General features: G+C 37.4%; 1 protein-coding gene across 1 annotated transcript in view; it reads left to right on the forward strand.

Annotated features, from left to right (window-relative positions):
* si:dkey-215k6.1 (transmembrane protein 132B) overlaps positions 1–22,055 on the forward strand; it is a gene marked incomplete in the record, with an annotated part of 317,605 nt that overhangs the window by 286,693 nt on the left and 8,857 nt on the right. Inside the window, 5 exon segments of the mRNA XM_036144039.1 lie at positions 11,181–11,386; positions 15,133–15,196; positions 15,561–15,692; positions 18,801–18,878; positions 21,270–21,347. Of these exon segments, the coding sequence (XP_035999932.1) occupies positions 11,181–11,386; positions 15,133–15,196; positions 15,561–15,692; positions 18,801–18,878; positions 21,270–21,347 (558 nt within the window).

Raw genomic sequence — 22,055 nt, forward strand, 5'->3', positions numbered from 1 at the left:
GGCAGATTTTAAGGATGGGAAGAGAAGTTACATGAAGAATGGGCATAGTTAACTCATTCTGAGTATTAGGTGCTAAATGTACCAAAACAAATGAGAAAATTCAACATATTTAAATATTTCATAGATTGTTTTCTTGTAATTTAAGTTAGTTTTTGTTTTGTTTTTGTGTAGCAAGCCTAAGGACATCGCCTCATGCATTGCCGTATTTCCGTCAGACAGGAGCTCAGAGATTTATTAGGATACAGCAGAATAAGTTTTAGCTTCTTTTCAGGATTTCATTATTGTTGTTAAATGTGCTTGTAAACTCTACCTCATAAATTATTGTCCTCTGAGTCTTACGTCAAATGAAAGTGGGTGATGTTTGTATATTGCCATTTAAATACATTTAATTGCAAATTAGTCACACAGCAGAAAAAAGTTATTGCTTCAAAATCATTTGGAAAATACATTATTTATTTATTTATAACAAAACCTTGAACACTCAAATAAATGATTCTGATTGTCTTCCAGTAGGCATCTGTGGAGTTATCATGATCTGCCGGTGTCTTAGCTATAGTAAATAACTATCACAATCACTTTGGTTTATAGGAACAAATATAAACTCTCACTGTTTATTAAAGTTAATCAGAAAAGGTTTTATGCTAAAGTGTTTCATTGCAGTTTATACAAATGACATTTTATATACCTATATATAACTATACTTTTCCATCAGAAAGTTTTTTTCATTCATTTTACTAAAAGTATGTGATAATTTATGCTTTATACCTTGTAAGCCTGCAGTTTATTACCAATAATATTTATTTTGAAATATGTATTGCATGAAAAATTGTGTTTAACATTAATTAGCAGTCTACCATCAGGTGCAAAAGTAATGCCATTTAACATGAAGTCATGCTTATGACATATGCAAACACAGCAGTGACAGGTGGTGTAGGTGCACATTAAGGGAAACCTTTAACTTGTGTCACAATAAATTAACACATGACCCTGAATTACCCTCAACACCAAAACCAAGGGGTCTGTATACATAATCCCCTAATTTAACAGATAGCACACCATTAAAAGTCTAAGTTTGTACATGCATCAAGCCCATCCAGAAACAAGTGTGGAAAATAGTGAGATTTATAGAGGCATTGGATTTTTTTGTGCCATTTTTCCTTGCCATTCTGCAACAAATTTTTATATAGTTTTTGCTTCTCATGCTGTGGGGACAAGAAATTGCAAACTTTCATAACAGTTTGAAGCAATTGCAACACTTTAAGTCCACAGACAGTGGAAAAAAATTGCTTTTTTAGACATAAATAGAGAAAACACTTTAGAACTTTTTGTGTTTGTGTAACATATTGTTGATCATACATCTGTATGTTTTGCTATTGTTGAAAAAACTAATAACTTTATCTAGGTGTAACGTTTAAGAAACTTTTAAAGTTTGGTTCTTTGCTTTTGCTTGAACTACATCTGAGATGAACAACTTTTTAGAAACTCTTTGCTCTGTTCTTGGTCACTTGTTTGTGGTGCTTGATGAGGAGGAAAACAGCTTTTTTAAGGCTGTGTTTTCAACATTTCCTGACTGCCAATATCTACACTTTTTGCTACTTCTCTGCACCTTTTTCTCTGAGCAGTTTTTCGTTTCCATTCTTTACCATCCTGTTCCTCGGTTAATTTATGTCTTGCATTGCTCTTATTTTCCCTCTCCTCTTTGTCCTGTTCTGTCTATGAGTTTTGAAAAAATAGGAGGGAGATTAAACCATTCTTCAGTGTCCTGAAAGCTCCAGCTCAGCTGTTTGGTTACAAAGACATAAAGTCTTTCTGTGTGTTGCTGTTAAAGCTTTGTATCTTTCTTTGTTGTGTGAGGAACCGTATAACCATACATTTGTTGGCCAGGCTGGTAAATATGTGCAAAAAGCGTAAAATTAAGTTAACCCTCTATTGTATTAGCACGTACTAACACTGGAAACTTTAGAAATAATCTAACATTTATTTTGAGTATTAATTTAGTGGTGAAAATCCCAAGTCAGAAAGGATTATCTTACCAGAATCGCCATTGGCAAGATTCTTGGTAGCATTGCTCTTTTATTCTTTATCCAACACCCTTTTGCCAAAAATGCAGTCCTTACACTTCAATAAGCATTCTTAAGAATTTGAGTATACAGAGCAAAATCTTTGATTCTGCACAATCATCCAAAGTCCTGAGGCCACTATGCTGCTCTCTTCTCTTCAGCTGACCCCATGGCTTTAGTATAGGATGGAAGTTTTAGTATGTTGATGGAAATAGGCTAATTTTACATCTGGTCATCCATTTCTGTTTGGCTAGATGTTGAACAACAGTATCCTGCTCAAAGACCAAATGATGACCCATTTATTTTTACTAGGAGTCCATCAGATTTCCTTTGAAAAACTTCCTGATATTTCTAAAGGGTCATGAGAGAGAAGGAGAGAAAAAGATCCACCACATCGCATACTTGCACCCGATTCCAACTGTTAAGTATGGAATTGGGTGCATCTCTATGTCTTCATCCTTGGTTTTACACTAAACCCACCTGGAGTTTTTGTTATCTAAGAACTAACTTGTAATCTCACAGACCAAACACACAGTTCCAGTTAAAGTCCGGGTAAAGTTTAGCTACTAATAGATAAGACTGTGTTGGTAAAACAGAAAGGTGTTTCTTTTTTTCTTTTATGTTGCATCACGCCCAAGTAACCATTTGGCACAAGGATAGCATCTGAGCATTGTTTTGGAGACTTGCTAAACCCCAGACACAACAGCTTCACTTATAAGCCTTTATTGTGGTACATACATAAACATAAATGGTCGATTCTTGTTTATTTTACTTCAAATTTACCATGGAAATATGAGTTTCATTATAGATTATCCTTTAAAAGAGTAGTGGGAAAGAGACCACCCGTAGATATCAAGAAAAGTATGGGTTTGGTACAATACATGTATAAATCACAGAATAATGAGGAATAAACTGACTTATTTGTCTTTTGCATAGCTTTTAAAAAAAATAGGTCATAAATTGTTGTATCTTTCAGAGCTGAAACGTGTTGCACACATAAAAGTGCACAAATAAAATTCAGACTATATATACTGGTACAATAATGAAACGCAAAAAATACATTAAATTAGGTTTGGCTGTCACTGGTATAGAGTAAAAACAGTTGATTGGCTAGAACCAAGAAACAGTAGGTTCAAAATATATTTTGATATTGTCAGTCATACAGCATTTTCCACAGCTGTGCCTGTGGGGCATTAATTTCTGTGAATATAAATGCTTTAATTAAAGTGGCGAATTGCATTACTTCCTGTGTTCTGTTGCTTCATTGTGTGGTGTGGATTGTGGTTTACTGTTCCAGACTCTCGATTTTATCTTTAACCTCTTTCCTGTGACATCTCAATGTTTCTAACACATAACGACGTTTAACACACATCCTCTGTTGCAGTACTTCACATTTGGGAACTCCTCATGTTTACTCTTTCTAGGCATAGCAAGAGGTTACTTGCCTAGCTTAGCTTTAGCCCTACTATGGCTTCCACACCTATCCTTCTGTTAGCTTTTCCATTTCTGTTTAAGTATCCCCCTATCTCCTGCTCTCTGTGTCTGATGTTCAGTTATTGCTCCGTCTTCTTTAGCAATAATGGTATGTGTAATAAATTTTGTGTTTCTTAAGCTTTGGAGGCGATGGTGTCAGAATTGGAGAACTGGCTCCACGCTGCTGAAAAACCAGCAGACAACTGCCTCTTAGCTAGTGCAGAGCCACAGAGATTTGTTTAAGGTAGCATTCCCCCAGTAGTACCCGAGCAGCCGGGTTTTCAGGCTGGCTGGGTGACAATACACAGGAAGCATAGCCCTAGTTCCCAGCCCCTGGATCAACACCAACCCGTCTGCATTTCTAAAAGGTTTTCCCCACTCAGCAACACACCCACTGGGAAGCCAACTCTGGTAATTGGCAGCATTAGAGACACCAGAGACAGAATCAGAATCAGAGATACTTTAATAATCCCAGAGGGAAATTATTGTTCCAGTACAACAGCCATCACAAACATCACAAATATTTCAGGGGGAGAGGATTTACTGAGGCCATGCTGCCAAGGACACCGGCACGGTGCCCACAGGGCGCTGCCCTTGAATCTGTGGAAAGATAGATGCCACAATGGGGAAGGAGAGGAAAGGAAAAAAAAAGACAAATATATCACACCCTATCCTCTCATGGTACAGTTTGAGATATCCAACAAAAACAAACCTCCTGCACAAGAAGCACAATCATAACGAGACACATATAAGCAAAAGGTCAGCATTGGAGATTAGTTGCGTGTAAGTACATGAGATAAATGAGCATCAGTAGTGTGTGCTTGTTGTGTGGAGTTTTGTATGTCCATGAACGCCGTCCGGCAGGCAAGTGTCCTTGATACGTTGGAAAGTCTTTATCACTTTGCAGTCCAGCGTGACGCCTCCACAGATGTTAGCGGGGGAGGAGGGAGCGGGGGGCGAGTAGTTCTGTGCCATTTCACCATAACATCCAGGGGGAGAATTTAGATAGTGGGAAACTCACAATTTGTTATGAGAACAAGCTGAACCAACTTTTCCTTCAGCTTTAAAGCTGCCAGAAGTCTCTGAAGTTGCTAATACATCAGAAATCCTCCGAATCCAAAAAGAAGAAATCCAAGTATCATAAATCCAAACATGTATACGTCTTCAAAAGAAAGAATCGAGAGGCACACCGTGGACCATTTCTCCCACGGATCCCAGATGTATCCCGCAAAAAAAGTACCACCGGGACAAGCACGCTTCCCTGTTCTTTGCTTTCCAGTTGCAAAAATTTTATCAATAGCATTGAGAGACCAGCTGACGAAAGACCATAGTCAAATGCCTGCCAGGGGCGAGAACGGGCAATATCGAATCCTACCTGAAACTGCTGGCTAAGGATAAGCAAAATAAAATAAGATTGTTATTCATGCTGGTGGTAATGACACCCGGTTAAGCCAATCGGATTCACAAAATTTAGTGTTGCTTTGGTGTGTAAGTTTGCTACAACAATGTCGGACTCCGTAATTTTCTCTGGTGTCCTGCCTGATCTGACCAGTGATGACATGTTTAGCTGCATGTCATCATTCAACCGCTGGTTGTCTAGGTGGTGTCCTGAAAACGATGTGGGTTGCATTGATAACTGCCATACTTTCTGGGGAAAGCCTGGTCTGATCAGGAGAGACATCCCTATTTGGATGGTGCAGGTCTTCTGTCTGGCTGGATTTATTAGTTCTCCAAAATGCTGACAAACCGGGGTCCAGATCAGAAGGCAGAGCCGGTGTGGTATTTTTCGCCTTGATTTAAGTGCATGAAGATTAATACCACGCTCCGACTCCACCCCCGTGCATGTGGTCCTGTGGACGCTGCATCTAGCAGCCATCCTTTTCCCTGCTAAAATTATTATACTGTTGTTATTCTGACAGCTCAAATATGTTCACTTGCAGAGAGAATCTCTTCCTTCTTCTGTGATTATACCAGTGCCTCCTTTTTGACCACAAGGACTGAAGGCATTGTGTGCGTGCGAGTTTGCACCTGACTCTCAGACGTACTAAATATAGAGGCCAAAACTGCTCCAATCCTCAGTTTCAGCTTTGGAAAATCACTTTGTGGATATTACGTATTAAGAATATCTAAGAATGTATTACTTTGTACCTGTTTTAATACTTACAACCCTTATGAAAATCAGGCCCTTAGTGTTAAACTGAGTTCTCCACCCCAAAAAGAAGATTTTTTCAGTGCAAGGGACCAGACTTAAACAATGACAAAAGGTGTTCCAAAAATTTAATAAACTTCAATTTGATAATGCCAAAAATAGTCAAGAAAAGGGTCAAACTTCAATACAAAATAACTCAAATAATAAAAAAAAAACATGGATTTGGGCCCAGCTCAATAAGAGGTCAACCGAATGGTAACAAACAAAACTGACCTTCAGACAAAGAACAAAGGCTGTTTAAATAGGGGTGGAATAACCTAAACTTTCCATATTAGGGAGGCACAACATAACAGAGGAACAACAAACCAAAAATAGAAACACAAAAACTAACAAAAAAATAAAGCAAAATCATCTTTAACTTAGTAGAAATAAGTGAATGTTAAAATAAAATAACTAAGGTCAACTTCAACAAATAAAGTTCCTCCCCCTCAGTCTTTTGGAGTAGTGGTATGTTCCTGGCTTCCCCCTGCAGCTGATTTGTGTTTGCTGAACCTCAAAGAAACAAGTGTAAGTAAACCATTCAGACAGATATTAAAGTGCACACCCATTAGAAAATATATGTCTAAATAAAATAACTTGAGCTTAATTTATGTATAGTGTAAGCTGGAACCAATAAATGTAGATTATGAAAAACAATACTAACATTTGGTGGTGTTGGTAGAAGCATCCACCACGTCTGCCCACCAAGTCTGTCCCCCTTTTAATTCCCTCAGTGTCACAGAAATGCCTAGCAGAAGGCAGCAATGTTATTTCTTCCCATTCACAAAATTATGCTCTTGCTAATGGTGTTACTTCCTCATTGCATTTTGCATTAGACAACGTAGCCCCCTTTAAAAATAAGGTAGTTATTCATTGGAAGTTAGTCCCCTGGTTTAAGTTAGAGCTTATTTAAGGAGGTATTCCAGTTGACTAATGCCTCCATTTTAGACATGAGTAATCTATTCTTAGTAAATGGATATGTACCACAGGCTTTTAAAGTAATGCATGCTCAGTATGAGAGATTGCTGCAAAGTCATCGACAATGCAGATGACTGTCCACTGGGGCTCTATGCGCTTTCAGGAGGAGTAACTACTGCTTGTCAAGACTCGATGGAATCTGATGGGTTTTCTTAGATAGGAAACTTTTTGACCAATCTTTCTGTATGATTTGATTGAACTTGACTTTGTAAAGAGCCTTGAGAAAACGTGTTGTTAACTGGCGCTATATAAATTTTTTTTTTTTTACTTTAGCTTCCCTTTATTGGCTTCGTGGTAAATCAAGAATATAATTTAAAATTATCCTCCTCACCTATAAAGCCCTTAATAATCAAGCTCCATCATATATCAGATATCTGATTACCCCGTGTGTTCCTAAGAGAGCGCTTCACTCTCAGACTGCAGGTCAACTGGTGGTTCCAAGGGTCTCTAAAAGAAGAATGGGAGGCAGATCGTTTAGTTACCAGGTTTCTTTCTTGTGGAAACAGCGCCCAGTTTTGATCCCTGAAGCAGACACCCCGTCTACTTTTAAGAATAGGCTTAAAACTTTCCTTTTTGACTAAGCTGATAGTTAGAGAAGCTTAGGTTATCCCGAGCTATCCCTGTAGTTATGCTTCTATATGCTTAGGGTGCTGGAAGACATCGAGATTTATTTTTCTCACTCTGCTGAGTTCTCCTACTGTTCTCCAATTTGCATTGTTTCTGTTACCCTCTACCTTAAAAAGGATTATTGGATCAATGTGTGCATTTGTGCTTTTTGCGTCTCTTTTTTGTGTCTCTTCTCTAAGCCCCAGTGGGTCAAGACATATGACCGTTCACACTGAGCCTGGTTATGCTGGAGGTTTTTCCTTCCTGTTAAAGGGGAGCTTTCCTTTTCACTGTGGCTTTATGCATGCTCAGTATGAGGGATTGCTGCAAAGTCATTGACAATGCAGACGACTGTCCACTGTGGCTCTACACTTTTTCAGGAGAAGTGAATGCTGCTTGTCAAGATTCAATGCAATCTGCTGGGTTTCCTAGGATAGGAAACTTTTTGACCAATCATTCTGTATTATTTTATTGGATTTGACTTTGTAAAGTGACTTGAGATGACATGTGTTTTGAATTGGCACTATATAAACAAAATGGAATTGAGTTAAATTTAAATGAATTCTTTAAGTGAGTGTCAACGTTTCAACTTCATGAGTCTGGCAACGTTTTGCTCTGCAACTCTGCCAAGAAGACACACACAGCCTGCAAAGCATCAGATGATATCTCCAGTGCTGCATGCAAACTTCTAAAATGCAGCACAGCATAATTTGATCTCCAGCTAACTTTGGTTGCCAACGATGTTTTGGCTCTAAGGTGCAACTCAGACACTCCATATTTACCACACAAATTGCTGCTACAGAATTTACATGTTTGTTTTTTTATCTATATGTCCTGTCTGGCAGTGTATAATTAAGAATTGTTGTCCTAATGCCAAAGAAAGCCCAACAGATTTACTTTCACAAGTGGAGCATTACTGCTTTTGCCATAGTGTTCTGCTTGATATCAAACTTAACAAAACAAAAAACTCAATTACTGTAGATGTTATTTTGGGATTAGTTTACATTCAATACACACAGAAATGTAAAAAGAAAGAAAGGAAGACAAAAAGATGAGACAAAATGCAAAAAGGGTTAAAAGGTGACAAAAACAAGAGAGAGAGAGAGAGAGAGAGAGAGAGAGAGAGAGAGAGAGAGAGAGAGAGAGAGAGAGAGAGAGAGAGAGATCTAGTTATATTTAGTTGCTGCTAATAGGTGTTGGGTTTTTGTGCCCCACCTAACATATCATGCCAGAGACGCAACTGATTGTGACATAACAGAGAATGCACGGATGAAGGAGTGTGTGAATGAGAAGCAAGGCCCTGTACATATCTAACCAACAAAATTGGCTTGCCCTACACCCGGGTTGGGGAGTAAGTTTTGAAATTTGACAGTGTTATGTCATTTCATCTTAAAATTAAAACACTTCTGATCAAAATGTTTTGCTCAAGGTTGTGGATTGTCTTGTGAGAATAAACATTTATAATATTTAATATTGATGGAAGTGTGAGATATTTTCCCACTGAATCAGCTGCATTTCTAGTTTTAATTGAGTCAAATATAACCAGACAGGAACAGCTGTTGATTGAAGTTTTGATTAAAATTTTACTTCAGAACAATCTGTTATGAAAATGAGATGTACCCAAGTCTCAACTTTGGTAACTTCTATAGTACTGTCTTTAGACTGACAAACATGTTTTTTATTATGTTAACATGACTTTCAGTGGGGTTGTTAGAAAGTGTTGACCCCTGCTTTAAGACACTGGAAAGTTAACATTTAAAAATAATTAACAGACACAGTCATGAGGGTTAATATTCAGTCAAATGTAATATAAGTAATTTGAATGTAACTAGATGTAATTAATTACATTACTTTGATGCACTCAACAAAATTACTACACTGCTTTTACATTTTAAATGAAGTACCTTGCAATTGGTGCCAGCTACATTTTCATTGTAATCTACCCAACACATGACTAGCCAGGACATGATATTTCACATTTTTCATCTTTTGACCCATGTCCAAGACATTTTTAGATGAGTTAGTATATATATATATATATATATATATATATATATATATATATATATATATATATATATATATATATATATATATACCTTTAGTATACTGCATAACATGTTTCTCCCTCACTTTCTTTGTCAGTAAGTAAAGTTAAATAAAACACCTTCTGCCTTTCCAACAAAAAGCCAGGAAGCTATTTTCTCTTCTCTGGTTCAGATTAAATTAATTTTGCTGAGAAGATTCACCAGACCTGTGCGCTAAATTACACACGCACAGCAGTTAAAGCATGGTCCTCTACCCTGACTTCTGCCGTCCTAAAAATCAAGCCCTAACACAGTAACCTTGCATTTTTCACACTCATTTATACCTGGAAAATATAAAAAAATATATATGAAGAAATATTTTGGGGCACCAACAGCCGAACATCCCTTTGATGTTAACAAGCGGTAAATCAGGTTTCAGAAGGAGAGGAAGATGAAGAAGAAGACTGTGCAAAGATGGTAGGAGGGTACAGCGGAGACAAACGTAAAAGAGAGGGTCAAGAGAGGAAATGGAGGATAGATATAAATAAGGTTAAAATAAGAGAAGAAAGGAAGAAATTGAATTGACGGAGCAGGAAGGAATGGGGTTGGGCACTTTTCCTTTTATGTTGGGCGAGCGTGAGCACACAGGCAAATTCAAATTGAAAAATATTCAGTGGTACATGCAGATAGAGCAGAATTGGTTTGGCTTTAATGAACAAAATGCTAACCTCTTTGGAGATCAAACATTTGTGTTAGGAAACCAGAACAGAAATGCATGGTATAGGATAAACTTTGGGTCATATTTACCACAAAAACATATTTTGTTTTCCAGGATAATCAAAGAGTACAAACCGAAACTCCAGCAACAAAACAATTCATTTATATATATATATATATATATATATATATATATATATATATATATATATATATATATATATATATAGATAGATAGATAGATAGATAGATAGATAGATAGATAGAGATGACATTATTTACTGTGCCAAATATTTCCTGGTCCACGTTATGTTTATTAATTAAGATTAGGTATTCTTTGCTACACATTAATGTAGCAAAGAAACCTTAATGTAGACCTTTATTTAATCTATTATTTTTTAAATGCTTGTCATTTATTTTTTATTGTTTTATGTGTGTGTGTGTGTGTGTGTGTGTGTGTGTGTGTGTGTGTGTGTGTGTGTGTGTGTGTGTGTGTGTGTGTGTGTGTGTGTATGAATGGGTAGCGCCTGTATGGGCATATGTAAATTATTTGATTAGAGGTATTTGCCGTGCTGCTTGCTGTTTACTTGTCTGCCTGTTTTTTTCTACACAATGCAAGCATTGGATTCCGAAGTCAAATTCCTTGTTTGTATCCACAAACATGACAAAGAAAGTTGATTCTGATTATCAAATCATATTTTTGGCCCGCTTGTTTTAACTGATCATTTGAAATTACATAATGCAGCTACACCAACAGGAGATGTATCTGGTATTTATTTGTCTTCTACATTATTCTGATGTAATATTACCAAAAATCAACAACACTCAGGGGAAAGAAAGTTTGAGATGTAACTACAAAATGCTGCTTCATAAAAAAGTGGTGATTAGTTTGGGGAAAGATAAATTAAAAGAAGCAATAAGTGATCAATGCTAGATTTGTCTTCAGAACAAAAATGTATTAGAACATTTTTATAGGCTGTGAGAAAAGTTTATGTATAACTACTGTTGCTATGGCTGAATACAAATCACTGAATTACATCTGAGTGTAAAATGTAAGATCCTGCTCAGATGCTGCTTCACACATCAGGCAAACTCATTTCCTATGTTCTTTTCTCTGCTTCTCTTTTTCAGGTTTCCTCAGAGTGTGACCAGGTTTTGGTGAATGGCAAGGAAAAGCAAGGTAGACAGTCCTTGGCTGTCAACTTCACCTACCTCCACCTGTCTGCTCAACTGCTGCTCACTGTCTGGGTTCCCAAGCTACCCCTGCAGATAGATCTGTCAGATACTGAGCTGAGCCAGGTCAAAGGGTGGAGGGTGCCGGTCACCACCAACAAGAGGTAATTTACCTGTCTGACCTGAGGGAGTGAGTGATGGGGGGAGAACCCTACCGTGGAGGATGAAAGCACTCTGAGCTGTTTGTTCCTCAAAATGCAGTGCATTGCACACAAAATCCTCTGATTCAGGCTGCAAAAGCAATTGCTCTGTTGGCATGCTTTCTGCTTCCCCGGTAAAACTTGCCATTTATTTTTTTATCATGGATAAAGAATACATTTCATCATTAAAATTGTCTGAACAAGTAACATGAAAAATGGAAATTGGTAGTCTGAGGACTTCTTATGCTCTTTTGTTCTTATTAGACTTTTGAAAATATTTGGTATTCAATAAACAATACATTTAGAGATAATCTGAATTTTTCACTGAACTATATTTTCATATTATGTCACAACTGACTCTAAATAAGTATTTTTCCCAAATACTGGTGTGTTTATTTTTTGTTCTATCCAGCACTACGTGAATTTGCCATTTAGCATTGCTTGAATATTTTATTTCATGTTGTTAACATCTTTATTTAATTTGTTTTTGTTATATTCAATACGTAAACGTTTAAGTGAACTTTTACAGTGTAAAACTCATGCCAGGTTGAGATTTGTATTAAAATAAATAAAAATAATAACATTGAGAATTACACAGATGTTGATAAAATAGATATGATTACAATTTTAAGTTGCGTAGACATTAAAAGAGTTAATTAGTGTGTGATTATTTTGCACTTTGTGTGATTAATTATGAATGCTTTTATAATTTTAACAACCTTGTGGCAAATTTCTACATGTGTAGACAATAAAGAGTATTTTTATTAAACTTTCCTAATTATTTGCAGATTGAAATGTTGTGGAAAAGGATTTGAGAGTGCTTCAATTAGCTGAATTTCATTAATAAGTAAATTGAAAAAAGAAAGTGTAATCTTATTTAATGTTAGGCACATGGCACTACAGGTTATGTGTCTTTTTAGGTTTTATGAAAACATCTGGTTTCAGCTACAATATTAGAGATACAATAATAATAGTTTCTTATGATATAAGATAAAACAGCTAAATGTTTTTAATAAGTTTTAATTAGCAACATGTATCACTTACGCACAAATAGATCAGGATTTATTTAAACACCAAGAAATCTCTGGTGGAATTTTTCACTTTTATTACATCTTATGCACACATGCAAAGAGGATAGATATGCGTGTAGTGAATACTTTCTTCCAGAACAGTCAGGTACACAGGGTGTTTTACAAGAGAAAAGGTAGCAGCACACCGCTGGATTACATCTTTTGTAGACGGTGTAACCTGAAGGAACTCAGTGACTGCAAGTTGTGGTTGGTCAGAGTGTTGCCAGACAGCACAGCATGGTAGTGTGGATTATGACACTGATAGTGAGGAAAAAGAAGAAAACAAGGGCAAAGAACAAGATAAAGTGGTGGAAGCTGAAAGAGGAAGAAAGTTGTTTGGCTGTCAGGGAGGGGTTGAGGCAGGCTCTGGATGGCCAGGAGGTGCTTCCAGATGCCTGGACAACTACAACTAATGGTATTAGGGAGACAGTTAGGAGAGTACTTGGTATGTCTTTGGGAAAGAATGTTGAAAAGGATACTTGGTGGTGAAATAAGCAAGTGGAGAAAGGGATCAACTAAGAAGTGGAACACTGAGGACTGAAGGGAGTGACCAGGAGTACAGAGATATGGAGCGTAAAGAGAAGGTAGGCGTAGCTAAGGCCAAATAAAGAGCCTACTGTACAGTTATATGTATGATATGTTGAACAGTAGGGAGGAAGAGGATTTACACACATGCATGTCCGACCGACGGAGCAACTATGTTGTTACTATGATTGATGAAAACGATCCCACATTCTCTATGACTCCTCCGGACTTCACTGGCAGCGGATCCGCTTTCAGTTGTTCACCGTTAAATTATGGAAAAACTAAAAAAAAAAATTCCGTTCTGGACCCTCAGGTTCCGGCTGGGTCGAGCTCCACCATTGCAATTGTAGCAAACAGAAAAAAGAAACTTCAATAACCTCGGGTTTGTCGAAGTTAAATGATGTAAATAGAAATTGTTAACCACAAATTAAATATATGTTTTTGACATTCACAATAAAATTAACTGTTTTATTTAAATATCACACGAATAAGGAAGCAATTTTTTCATTTCACCATTTCATTTCAAATGTGGTAATCCTCTCCAAACAGATTTTACTTCTGCCTGTAATGACGATGATTGCACATGCTCGCATCAGGCTCCAGGAGACTTTGGAGCGGAGCAAGACGAAGTAACCGCAAATGTAGTAGGCTTTCTTTTCACACACTCATGGAGGCAGTCTGGAACAAAACGAACAGATACAGGAGTCCTGATTGTCTTCGTGGGTAGGACAGCATCAGTACAAAAGTGAATATAGGACAACACAGATTATATGTATCCCTCCAGATCAGTGTCATCTTTAAACGCTCCCTAGTGTGTGTGTTCAAAACAAGGCAGTCATGGTTTGAGAGAAGAAGATGCAGACGATAGTGGTAGATGGAGACATGACTTGCTGTGGCGACCCCTGAAAAGGAAAAGCCAAAAGAAGAAGAAGCTCACATTTTCTACATAGAGTTCCAGCTTTTTATTATTTATTTATTTCATAGCTGTGAGCGTGTGTGTGTTTAAATATAAGGCACAAATCTGCAGTTTTCACTGAGCAAAATATGTTTTTTGGTCTTTGCGCATCCCTGCATGCAAAATGTATATTTTATGGATTTGTATATCCATGTATCTATGCGTCCATCACTCATGTGTTTTGTCCTATTCCCATCTCACCATCTTTCCACTCTGCTCTGCTGGGCGTATTTTTCAATTTTGCCCATTTCTGCACAGGTGGCCACCAACCAATGTGTGCAGGCTGTTTGACACACACACACACACACACACACACACACACACACACACACACACACACACACTTATGTATCCCCTAATCATAATCTCTGACTAGGATAGAAGAACTATTAGGAACACACTTGCAAACACGTGTGTGACCGGGGCCCAGGGAAATAAATAATGGGGAGTAAGAATCTGTCTAATATTACCAGAGCAACAGAGGGACAGTTATGAGAATAAGAAGCTGTTCTGTGTGCTGGCTAGATATTTCACAGAGGGAGGTGGAGACAAAATATTGTGTATGTATTTGTGCCTGCTTGAGCTGGAAAATCTATAAGGGAACCTAGAGGGAGGACTGCAAATTTTACAATACTGATAGCATATTCTGAAGTCTCTTAGTCTAAGATTTTCTACCCATATTCCCCATTGAAAATTGTAATAGATCTCATCAAAATGTCTTTTTGTTCTGATATACTTTTGTTGTTGAAAACTAAACAGAAAAGAAGGAGCCCTTGCAGACAGTATGGCCCAGTTTCCCACTTCCTTGGGCACATCAGTGGCCAGTAGGATTCAGTTTCCCAGTTTTTACAATGAAAACATAAGCAGTTTTTAACTATATATACATTGTTTAAACAGTAAATAATCACTGTGCCATTTTTGGAACAACACAAATCGATCACACATATCAACAAATATAAAGTTTAGACATTACTATTTATAAAGATAAATATGAATTAGAAACTGAGTAAGCTTTTGTTGACTGAAATACTTATAAGAAGAGTTTATGGTATGGATTAGCTGGAGCTGATCATAGAGTGTTGGAAGCTTTTAACTACTACTTTATATCATCCTCTTTCAAATCAATTTTCAATCTCATTTATCGTCTTCTCTTCTCACAGACCCACCAGAGACAGTGAGGATGATGAAGATGAGGATAAAAGGGGTAAAGGGTGCACCCTACAGGTATCATTTTCATGAATAATTTAAGTTTTTTTGTTTGTTGATGTCATTACCCATAAGCATTAAGTAAAAATAACTTGCATTTTAGGTCTTTAGTTAGTTAGTTTTTGTGAGGTCATTTACCTTCAAAGATTTGAAAAATGTCATTAACTTATTTGTGAAGGACAAGAGGTTCAGGGGAAACAGACAATATGGACATTATGTTTTTTTTCACATTAATACTTCTAAAATGTCGTCTGGTAGATTAAAAATATATTTCTGATCCTGTGTACACTAATAAAAGTGCTTAAAATAGTATTGTTTTTGTGCAAAAAAAACCACAACTCCATTAAATACCAGTTTAATGGAATTCTTTTCCTCCTCTCAGTACCAGTATGCTTTAGTGCGAGTCCTCACTCATTTTGTTGCTGAACCTTCCGACCCTGGAGAGGACATGGTCTACATGTTGGGTACTGACTGGCAAGCTGATATTACTCCTTTGGTCCTGGACCAGTTGAAGGTAGGTGTAAAAAATATCTACTTTTACATTAATAATTACACCTCAAATTAATCAAACCTCTCGCAGAATTTCAATTATATTTGCTTTTATTCAACACACAAATTGTTTCTGATATGTTTGTATCTCCTAAATGAAAATACGACAATATACTCTTTTTTATTTGTGTATTTTACAAAAATGTTTGTTGAAAATTTGTAATATGCTTCTCAGTAACCAGGGGAAAAATCTTAATTGTCAACACTTGTGAGAACTGCTAGTAAACTGTTTGCATGAATCATCTTTCGCAATAAGCTCCAAGTCGGGAGGTTGGAAGGCCTTCTTGCATTATCCCAACCCCTCAAGCCAGAGTTCTAGGTTAGCCATTATAAAATGTTAATATAATTCTTATCAGAAGAAAAAAATTAATAAATATGTATTTAATCTTTAAATCTAAATCTAACAGGAATATGAATAAATGTAGACCTATTTTTTTTATTTATTTTTTTATATAGAACCTAGTAAACACACTCTTAAGGCACTTTACACAAAACATGTCGATTCAGTCCAGTCATATAGACAAATCAAATACACACAATGTTTTGCACATTCATCCCCTTGCATTTTTCACATTTTGTTGCCTCACAACCTGGAATTAAAATTGATTGAGAAATTTCGCCATTTTATTTGCAGTACATGCCTACAACCTTAGAGATGTATTTATTTATTTATTTATTTATTTATACTGTGAAGCAAATAACATATTGGGCAAAATAGAAAAAACTAGACTGCTCCCTCCACCTAAAGTGAGTACTTGTAAAGCCACCTTTTGCAGCAAATACAGCTACAAGTAACTTTGGATGAGTCTCTGTTAGCTTGCTACATCTTGCCACAACAGTCTTTGCCCATTCCTCAAGGCAAAATTGCTCTAGCTTCTTCGTGTTGGATGAGTTTTCCTTGTGAACAGGAATCACCAAGTCAAACCATAGATTCTAAATTGGGGTGAGGTCTGGACTTTGACTAGACCTTTCCAACACATTTAAATATTTCTCCTTAAACCACTTAAGCGTTGCTTTACCAGTATGCTTCAGATCATTGTCTTGCTGGAAGGTGAACCTCAGTCTCAAATCAAAGGCAGACTGACACAGATTTTGCTCAAGAAGGTTCATGTATTTAACACCATCCATCTTTGCCTCAACTCTGACCAGGTTCCCAGTTCCTCCCTGGTGAAAGCATGGCCATAGCATGATGCTGCCACCATCATGTAGCACTGTGGGGATGGCGCTCTTAAGTCGATGGGATGCGTAGGGGGTTTGTGCCAGACATAGCGTTTAACTTGGTGGGCGAAAAGTAAAAATGTACTCTCTTCTGTACAGAGTACCTTGTCTATACATTTTTTTTTTTTTTTTGGGGGGGGGGGGGGTCACCTACATGCCTTTTGGCAAACTCAGAATGTGGCATCTTATTTTTAAAACTAAGTGATTTTTTTTTCTTTTTTCTCTTTCTCCTTTGATGTTCTGTGAGTTTTGGTGGAAACCCTCCCCTGGCAAGATTGTTAGAGTACCGTGTGCTTTCCATTTAAAGATGATGGGTTTGATGATGCTGCAGGTCAAGATCAAATATCTGAATAAATAACCCCCATCCACACCTGTATTTCTCAACGAGTGTTTTGGTGAGCTCCTGGGTCTTCATGGTACAATGGCTCTTTCCAGTAATGGTGTGTTTATACTGGCAGATTGTGCAGCCCTTATATTGTTGACACGTGGACTTCATTTTACGAACTATGTGACCTTGGAAGGTAATTGGTTGCATGGGAACTTTTTAGGGGCCTCATAGCAAAGGGGGTGGATACATATACACATGCCACTTTTCTGTTTATTAATTGTTTTTATTATGTCCTGTGTACATCTATCTATCTATCTATTTATCTATATCTATATATATATATATATATATATATATATATTATTCTTTGTTTTACCGACTTAGACTATTTTGAGCAGATCCATCACAAATAATAAGATTAAAAACATAGGCTGGAATGTGACAAAGCAGGTAAAAAAACACAATATTGACTGTAGCTACCAGACATCCATCCATCCTATTGCCTATACCTGGTTATCCATGCAGGATTGCGGGGAGGAGCTGGTGCCTATTCATTATGGGGTGAGAAGTGAGGTACATCCTGGACACATCAGCAGTCCATCACAGGGCAAATAGAGAGCGGGTCCATACCCTGCGTCTCACTCTGCGCCTCTTTGTCCTGGGGGAAGCCGCTCGTGTGCCTCATTGCTGACGACCAATTCTGTGCGGGGCATATGGCTGTCTTGAGGTGATGCTTTGTGTGTGGCAGTGTGGGGCTGCTGCAGCCTTCCGGGCTGGGTCTACCTGTTCTTGGATGTTGTGGATGGGAGGTTTTTTGCCATTCTCGCCACACTTGCAAATGTACACCTCCATGTTATGAATTTGCACTCACATCAACACAAACACATTTATTTCTATACATAAGCTTATCCATTTGCACACACACATGCTCCAAATGGTTGAAGGTCATAGAAAAATAGCTTACTTTAACATTACCATGGTCTGTCTATTTTGATGGTGGCTTGAATCTGGATCTAATAAAGTTATTCTTGTAATCAGGATACTGATATGAGATATGGTTTTTGTAGAACAAACTGCTCTGGCACATGTAGGCAACCATCTGTTCCATATGGTATGCCTGAAACGCCATGACAGGACAAAAAAAAAAAATGTGTACATACATTAAAAAAAAGGATTATCAGCATGATAGCAGCAGAAGACTTTGTCATTGCATATGAAAAACATATATACCTGCCACTAAGACAAACACAAAACAAAAAAGTATAAAAAATAAACAATCAAGGTTTTTAAAGTAAAGATAAATACATAAATTAGGTATTTGTGTTGATATATAGGGTGCATAAGTGAAAACACAGAATTAGTGATAAAATGGATTTTACACTTTGTAGTTTATTGCACGTCATGATTTCTAGTTAACTGGTTTTACTGTGTGCATATAGGAAGGTTACATCAATAATTTATTCTATTTATATCACTTGCGCTGTAATGTTACTAAGCTTTCACTTCTTTCGGTTATTGCTCAAACAGGTGAATGATCCTCACATTGCCAGGCTTGCTGATGAGCATATTTTGATGGGACGTGACCCAGGTTTCACTATTGTACAAGTGAGTATGTTATATTTTTTCTATTATGCCTAAAACAATGTTTCTCTTTCACATTTTTAACTTGTAATAGAGTTGTGAATTACTACACAATGAATTGCTTTGTTTTTTTTTTTTTTCTTTTTGAGCATTCTGGTTTAGTCAATGTTTTTCTTAATTCTGTGAAGGCAGGTAAAGGGATGGGGTGGGGGGTGGGGGCATGGAACTGGTGGGAGAGGTTAAAGTTGTCTAGGAAAATTCAGCCACAGTGTAATTTGGCACTTGACCTTGCAGTACAAATTCTGGATCTGTATGTTCAAAACTAAGGAAATGCATTCCAAAACCAGTGAAGCCATCCATGAACCGTGTGCTTAACATTTCTGATGATCACGAATCAAGAAGAATCTTTGTCTTTAATCATTATTATTATTCATTCATTTATCAATTATTACAGCATAATGAGATTTTGGTGAGAGTCCAGCATAGATTTCACATATGATACAAAGACACAAATCAGACATAATGTTCAAGTTGAATGTGACGACAACTTTTCCTGAGAAGCTAAACAACGTGAAAATAGTTATTGGCATCTGATAAGATTGAAATGTTCAAATCAAAAAACCCAGCTAGCAGACGCTTTAACGAACAATGTAAAATACTTTGCAATTGCATGAATGTACCAGGCTAGTACTCCCAGAGAAGTTAAAAAGTGTGCAAATAGTCATTAGCAAAAATTTAAATTTTCAAGTTAGTTGAAATGTTAACGTTAAAGAACTATGCATTTGCATGGATTGTCCAAAAAACACTCACTGAGAAGGTAAAAGTGTGCAAAAAGGTATTAGCCTGTGAGAGACAGTGTAAATATGTTTTAAAGGCATACTATGCAACATTTTTCAGTTAATTAATGTGTTCCATACCGTTTTGGATGATTAAATGAGTCATTTCAGGTCGAACAAAGGTTTTCTCGTCCGCCCTGGTGGTCTGTGGGGGAAATACCATACTTGCAATTGCAAGAGCCCTCGGCCCGCACCCACAGGCTCAGAAAGTCTCGTGCAAGACCGCAAGAGTCGGTCTTGCTTTATGGCGAGAACTCCATGTGTTTTTGCCCTACCATTCACTATATGCACGCGCAAAAGCAACAACAAAGAACCGCGTGTTAACATCAAATAAACATGCAAGCCTATCGAGTTTTTTTATTATTATTATTATTTATTTATTTATTTTATTTTTTTTTTTTTATGTTGGCGAGGCGGTAGCGTGAGTTTGGCGAGGCGGCCGCCTCGGCAAGATAGAGCTGCGGGAAACCTTGATGTTGGGTAAAAAAAAAAAAAACCCTGATGTTCATACTTTCACTGTGTTAGTTATTGTTTGTACTGCCGTTTTATCGACTTTTCGTTGCGTTTGCCTGTCTGCTAAGCTCAAAACAACCGCGCCTGGCTTGACGGAGAAACCAGTCTGTGGAGCTCCAGGGCCAGCATATCAAGAAACATGGTGTTAAAGGCTGAGCTGAAGTCCACAAATAGCATCCTAACATAGGTGTTAGGATGAATCATAGCCGTGTGAAGTGCTAATGAGACAGCATCCTCTGTAGAAAGATTCTCACTGTAGATGAACTGTAGGCTGTCCAGGCCAGCAAAAAGGGTGTCCTAGATGTACTTCAGGAGGATCCTGTCAAAAGACTTCATGATGACAGGGCTCAGAGCAATAGGGTGGTAATCATTGAGGAAGGTGATGGTTGGTACTTTGACGAAGGCACAATGATTGAGGACTTCAGGCAGGTGAGGACCATGGTAAGCTGCTGGGAGACATCAAAGATGTCCAGAAAAACCCAAGCACAGTGTAATTTGACACTTGACCTTGCAGTAAAAAGCACTATTATGATGTACACACACTGTCAGTTTTCTCTATTTCTTAGAAGGCGAAGCCCATAGCAGCTTAGAACTACCTAAGCCACTCTAACTATAAGCTTTGTCAAAAAGGAAAGTTTTAGGCCTAGTCTCCAAAGTAGACCACATGTCAGCCTCATGGACTAAAACTGGGAGTTTGTTCCACAAGAAATGAGCCTGGCAAGTAGAGTACTACCACCCATTCTACTTTTGGAAACTCTAGGAACCACCAGTAAACTTATAGTTTAAAAGTGAAGTTCTGCGTTGGGAACACTTGGAACATAAATTGTACACAACATAGACATGTGATTGACTGGCGACCTGTCCAGGGTGTACCCTGCCTCTCACCCATTCACAGCTGGAGATAGGCACCAGCATCCCTCGCGACCCTACAAGGGATAAGTGTGTTAGAAAAAGGATGGATAGCAACATAGATGAGAAAGAGGGTTTCAGCTACAATTCTATTTATATCACTTGTGTGTCGTAATGTTCCTAAGCTTTAACTTTTTTATGTTTCATTGCTTAACAGGTAGATGATCCTCACATTACCAGGCTTGTAGATGGACATATTGTAATGGGACAGAGCCCAGGTGTCACCTCTATACAAGTAAGACTCCTTCTGAGACCAATACATTGCTTTCTGCTTCACAATCTTTTAAACTGTAAGAGAGTTGTGAATTATTGTAAAAGTGGTTACTGTAAGTTTGTCTTGTATAAACAATGCAATAGTCCATGCTTTTCCCAGTACTGGATCTGTATGTTTGACACTGAGGAAATATATTCCAAAACCAGTGAATGTGTCACTACTGTAAGTCCAAGAACAGTCAGCTAAACATTTCTGGTAATGTCAAGCAGAGTGTAAAAAGCACTATTGTGATGTAAGCACACTATCCTTTTTCTGTTTCTTATTTATAACACTAAGTCTCTTTGCTAGGTTGCTACTGAACTAGCCCCAATTAACTATTGCTGACGATTTCGTAGTTATACACTTTCAAACACTGAACACATTTCTGCATCTTCTGCATTCACAATGTCTGGCCATTGTAGGTTTTACACAGCAGCAAAACCCAGTATAATACAGTCCAGTGAGGCGTTTTATAGTCCACCAGGTCACAACAAATACTGATAAGACAGTATTGCAACCAAGACTGTTCATACCGTTTCTCATGTTGTCATTTTTCAGGTGCAAATTACTATGTATTGAGAAGTAATGCAATATACCAACACAGTTTTGACTTGGAAATAAAAACAGAATATGTGGTTTTCATGTTTTTTTACAAATCTGAAAAGAATGATAGGCATTTGTATTGAACCC

The sequence above is a fragment of the Fundulus heteroclitus genome, chromosome 12 (genome assembly GCF_011125445.2).
Source record: "Fundulus heteroclitus isolate FHET01 chromosome 12, MU-UCD_Fhet_4.1, whole genome shotgun sequence".
Taxonomy (NCBI): Eukaryota; Metazoa; Chordata; class Actinopteri; order Cyprinodontiformes; family Fundulidae; genus Fundulus; species Fundulus heteroclitus.